The 5,959-nt window shown below is 33.6% G+C and overlaps 1 protein-coding gene across 1 annotated transcript; it reads right to left on the reverse strand.

Moving 5' to 3' along the window:
- Window positions 1–714: 714 nt before the first annotated feature.
- Window positions 715–2,334, reverse strand: LOC131874828 (uncharacterized). Its single transcript, XM_059218747.1, has 2 exons — window positions 1,662–2,334; window positions 715–1,268 (listed from the first exon to the last, which is right to left on the reverse strand). The coding sequence occupies exons 1-2, from the start codon at window positions 2,332–2,334 to the stop codon at window positions 715–717; spliced, it is 1,227 nt and encodes a 408-aa protein (XP_059074730.1).
- Window positions 2,335–5,959: the final 3,625 nt, after the last annotated feature.

A 5,959-nucleotide genomic window follows, 5' to 3' on the forward strand; every position in this document is an offset into this window, starting at 1 on the left:
CTATATCAAATTAAAAGAAGTAGAAGTGTAAAATATGCTCAATATACTAATTTATGACAAAAGGTATGTGAAAAAATAATAATTGCAAGAAAATAAAAACAAAAACCATACCACATCTTAGTGATTTGTGCAAAGAAAACCCTTTAAAGAGAAAAATCCCAATACAAAGAAACTTATTGTGTTATTCAATATCAAATGGTAGAGGAGCTTTTTCTAAAATTTTGCTCCGAAACAATACTGAGCATTAAAGAATATGTTGAGCTAGAAGAAAATGTCAATCCTCGAAAGGTGCCCTTCGATAAGGATTCCTTATTTTCAAGATCTCCTCCTTTATTATGTTCCATTCTTATCCAAATTTCATTCAATTATTTACACATGACTAGTTTGAATCTATTATTTATCTTTATTTCTTAAAGAATTACAAACATAAGCTAAAATATTGTCATAACATCACATCATTTTATTTCTATATCATCATCATACCAAAAACACATAATCACATAAACACAAACTGAAATCAAATTATTGATAAAAGATGTCCTTGCAATAATCAGTTATCCATATTCTCTTACGACTATGACAAAATATGAGATCAAAATTTAAAGGTGGTCTAGGAGCTGGAGGCTATAAAAAAACGAATCCCTCTGGATGCTCCTCTGCTCTCCCTTGTGCCTCTCTCAAGCTAACATTCTCCATTGTCAATGCATCCATCCTCTACGGTACTTGTATATCTGATACTCTCATCTGACGAAGTGTCTCGAGCTCTCCTCGCAAACGATCTTGGCCTGTTTCGAGTCCATCTATCTTAGCACATAGTTGCTGCATACGATCTTGCTCTTCTTTGAGTCCATCTATCTTAGCACATAGTTGTTGCATCTCTATCTGATGAATTGTCTCGAGCTCTCCTAGCACACGATTTTGCTCTACTTTGAGTGCATCTATCTTAGCACATAGTTGTTGCACAGGATGTTGCTCTACTTTGAGTGCATTTTTCTCGGCAAATAGTTGTTGCACACGATCTCGCTCTAATTTGAGCGCATAATTCGTAGCATATAGTTGTTGCAGCTCTATCTGCATTTGTCTCTCCCTCTCTCGGGCCTGATCAGGTTGGATCTGCAGACTATTCCGTTCTGCTTGAGCTTGGTCTCTCTCAGTTAGGGCCACACCTCTCACAAACTCTGCCCTTGCTAATCTCTCATAAAGTTGATCCATCTCTACCATAGCAGCATATATTTTTTCCATGGCCCTATCGCACTCTCGAGTGTTAGCTGCGAAACACAAAAACCAAAAAATGTTAGTTCCATGTATCTCGAATCACAAGAAGCTCTAACTATTTTCTAAACACATACTCATCTATGTTTATGAAAACTCAGCGCGCGCAAAAACATATTTGATTTATGTGATTATTAACAGGTCTGACTGTGGTGTAATGACTATCAGGTTAATTCAGCAGTTGTGACATTTAGAATTCTTAAAAAATGTGATCTAATCCTGCCTGAGATATTTGAAAGGAAAAGAAAAGAACATTTCAAGGCAGCCTATAATCTCTGCCAACATTCCGAAAACTAAGAAACCTTTAAGGTTGACCATAACCTAGAAAATTTAATTATCAAACAGTAAATGGCAAACCATAATGCAGTAACTACGAAAGAGAGACTTACCAGTTACTGAAGATGCAGTTCTTGTTGCAGATGCCTCTGAAGACGATAAGGTAAAACGGGGATATGCAGCGGAATTGGTAGTGGAAGTTGGTCCTGATGAAAATGACATCCCAGATGTTGGTACGGTTACAGCAGCAGAAGTAGTGGTCTGTGCTAGTGCAGTCCCTTCACCAGATAAAGGAATTGTAATTGTAGGTGCACTGGTGGTTGATGAAGACGAAGCAACAGTTCGAAACGCATTTGATGGTTGCGATACAGAGGAGGATTGAGTTGCTGAGGAAGTGGGCGGATTTCCCACCTGAGTGTTGGAAGGCGTGGGTGGAGTAAATGCTATGCCCGGAGTGCGGAAAGACAGATCCACATCCAGAGCAGAAGATTGCGAAGGGATTGCAAAGAATGGCGTAGGTGGACAAACCGCAGGGGCGTCGAAGAGAGCCGTAGACGGGTAAGCCGTAGCGCCGCCGAAGAGAGGCGTAGGCGCGTAACTCGCAATGCGGGGGAAGGATGGTGCAGGCGCGTAAAACGCAGTGGCACCAAAGAAAGGCGTAGGCGCGTAACCCGCAGTGGCGATGAAGGGGGTACCAGGGGCGTAAGTCGCAGTGACGCCGGGGAGAGGCGTAGGTGTATCAGCCGCAGCGACTGATACGGGGAATTCGAATCCTCTGTTCGCCATGGCTAAAGTTCAAGTAATGCCGAAAAAGGATTAAAATTGAAAACTGAATCCTTGGACCCTAGGGTTTTGTAAAATAAACAATCTGTTGCTCCTGTAAGCGTGTTACCTGGTTTGGTTTGTTAAAGCATTCTCCACTGGGCTTTATATGATATCATAGGACACCAGTTGGGTTGGGTAGGATTGGCCGACCATATAGTAATAGAGGATTTATTATTTTATTTTAAAAAAATCTTTAAGAACGTAGGGCTAGTGTATATTTGTGCTAATTATTTATTATAATTTTGCAGTATTGTTAGTTGAAAATTATATTATTTTAATTATATTTGTGTCTTATAAATTATAACTATTTTATTTGAAGAAAATGATATTTAATTATGAAATATTAATTATAATTCTAATTTTAATAATATAGTATTAATAATTATTTAGGTTATTTAGTGTGGTTATTGTTTATTAAAATTAAGTATTTCTCATTGTTATCGTATCTATGGCTTGTAGAATGATACTTTGGGGGAAGGCAATTAGTTCTTTAATGACGTTTGAACTGGCTTAGTCTCAAGTCTTATAATTGACAAGATATAGAGTAGGGTTTCTTTTATAAAATATATAAAATGTGAGTTTGTTTTTTAATCTGCAAAGTAGTTTTATTATGTTCTCTTGGTTTTGTATGAGAGCATGGAGGCAAAACAAAGCATTTGGTATTTCATTTATTGAGAAAGATACTAAACTTGGATTTTGACGAAATTCTTGCATACTAGTTGAATCATCTTGTCCCCAATTTTGCATCACTTGATATAATCTTAATTGTGGTTCATATATTGTAGAGAGCTAAAACATAATATAGAGTATAGTATAATAGATGAAATTTAATGTTCATGGGATTTTTTGATTTCAAAAAGAAATGGATGAGGTGTCATTAGCCAATAGAATATTTACTCTTATGAATAAATAAAAGTGTACTTCAATGTTTATAATTTTTAATAAAAATATTTGTAATAGTTACCCTTACATATAACTATTAGTCAACTGACAACTAAATCATAATATAGAATATAGTATAATAGATGAAATTTAAGATGAAATAGTTTACTTATTTCTTTGCGTAGTGTGAATCAAATCCCTATAAAATAGCTAATAAATTTTATTATGTTTTCAGAAATAAAATTTGTAGAAATTTTATGTTATATAAAAGAGTCACTTTATTTACATTTTTTTTGGCTGGGTAATAGGCCGAAGCCGATATTTTATCACTTTATATATAATATTATGAATAGATAATGAAAAAAATTAAAATATACATATATTTGTTATTATTTCTATAGTATAAATTCACATTTCTCAAGTTATAAAATTGTGAAAAATATTTTATAGCTATTTGATTGGCCAAAACAATTTGACACAAATTTCATTAACTGCAACAGTCACTTTTTTATACAAAATTTCCATACATAATCTAGATCAATGAGGTAGCTTCTATAATATAAAGATCTAAATAAATATAAAATGTATGCCCTACACATAAGGGGTGCAACAAGGCAACACAAAGATGTGCTATAAAAAATATAACTTACATATCATAAAAAATATTTAGAAACAATTTTTTGTGCACAAAAGAAGAACTCCTCATGGATAAAATTTAACTTTAGCCTTTTCTTTTCTTTTTTGAAAGATGACATTAGTAGAATTTGGTCTATTCCTGAAGGAGACCTTTTCCTCTTGACCTATATCCATGTATGCTCGGATTGGGAGGAGAAAACTAAATTTTGATCCACCTCATTTAGTGGGAATTTCTCCTCATATCCTTTAAACAAACTAAATCAACATGATCATCACCCTTTCTAAATGTCCCATTAACTAGTGATTCTTTTAAACAAGCAACAAAAAATGTTGGTAGGATGTGATTGCTTATCCTTGAGAAAAGATTGGATCTCTATATAAGAACAATGTAATATGCATCTCAAGTAAAAACCCTTGCACCTTGCACATGTTGTTTATTTGGGGAGAGAAATAGAAGATCCAGGTGAACAAGTTGGAAAAGGGAGCTAGAAGAGCTTGAAACCATCTTAGGGTAAACTAGATAATGGTTAGATTTGGCTTCAATGCACCACATGGGAGAATTGTGAGACACCTAAATAAAAAACTTTAACTATTTACATAATGATGTATCATGAGTCAAGTAAAAAAACACCTCCTACATTTAAAATAATTACTTTCATAAGCTACATATTTCGACTAGACTCTCTTGCCAACTTTCAATGAGATATCAACTAGGAGCCCCATGAACAAATCCATCTCTACACAAACTCGAGCACATGTGGTAATTGTATAATTTATTGGTTCTTTTACAAAACATGTAAACTTAGCCAAACCATTTGCACTCATTCTCAAACAGTTCAACTCCAAAAAATGGAGAGGGAGATCTTTTGATATTGATCTGATTTCTTTCACTGGTGGTGTTTGTCAAGGTTGTGTGCTCGGTAAGAATCTCAAGGATTCTTTTAATTTGAGTAGAGCCCACCATGCTACAGTAAATTGGACCTAGTTCTTAGTGACTTCATGTTCGTTCTCACTACATTTTTTGGGGGCCCCTAATGTATGCTCACATCGAAGGATGAATTCTCTTAGCATACATGGGCGTAATTTCTAAAGTAAAAGAGTGACATCTTTAATTTAATTAGGATGTATAAAGAATTTGTAGAGAATTATTATGGTCTTTCTATTAGACAGATATGCACAAATAGTGAAAAGGAGTATGTCAATCTGAAATTCCAAGACATTGTTTTCATCATGGCATCCTTTTTGGCTACTCTTCTAGGGAGAATTTACTCTGCTAAATGGTTTAGGAGAATAGCATTTGAAGGTCCTTCTAAATGTGTTTTGTTAAAATTGATCCCCATTCAATTATACTAGAATAGATTATGTTTACCAAAAGAAGCAACATTCTCTTGGGCTTCTCTTCAAGGGAGAATTTTAACTACTGAATGGTTTAGCAGAATAGGCTTTGAAGGTCCATCTATATGTGTTTTCTGTGAACACCATGATGAGTAATTCAATCATATCCATTTAGGATGTCTCTTTTCCCAAAAATAGTAGAGATGGTTGTGTTCCAAACTAGGATGAATCGCTTCTAGACCGGTGTTTGTATTCTAGTGTAATTTAATTTTCATAATTTTTAATATTTGATTTTATATATAAATTATTCCTTAGTAGCTCATTTATTGTTAGCATAAATAGGAAAATATTTGGCTATGCTTAGTTTTTATTTCTTTTCTTGAGATATGTATTTAATTTCTTACCTTCTAAAAAATTTAATCTTGGATAAAGTTTTCTACGCAATTTTATTCATTGCCCTTACTTTTGATGCTATTTATAATATAATATAAACATTATACTAAAAATATACATTTTTCTTAAAAGCATAATCTTAATTTAATAAAAAAAAAAAATTTATAACGACAGATGAAATAGTTTAATTATTTATTTGCGTAGTCTGAACCAAATCCCTATAAAATAGCTAATAAATTTTATTATGTTTTCAGAAATAAAATTTGTTGAAATTTTATATTATATAAAAGAATCACTTTATTTACATTTCTTTTTTGCTGGGTAATAGGCCGAAGCCGAT

Source organism: Cryptomeria japonica, chromosome 4 (assembly GCF_030272615.1).
Source record: "Cryptomeria japonica chromosome 4, Sugi_1.0, whole genome shotgun sequence".
Lineage (NCBI taxonomy): Eukaryota > Viridiplantae > Streptophyta > Pinopsida > Cupressales > Cupressaceae > Cryptomeria > Cryptomeria japonica.

What these genes read in the sequence shown, in the direction of transcription:
- LOC131874828 (XM_059218747.1), bottom strand. Translation starts at nt 2,334, where the DNA reads ATGGCGAACAGAGGATTCGAATTCCCCGTATCAGTCGCTGCGGCTGAT. An exon ending in AACTGCATCTTCAGTAACTG is followed by an intron (nt 1,269 to 1,661) that starts GTAAGTCTCTCT and finishes TGTGTTTCGCAG; the next exon opens with CTAACACTCGAGAGTGCGAT.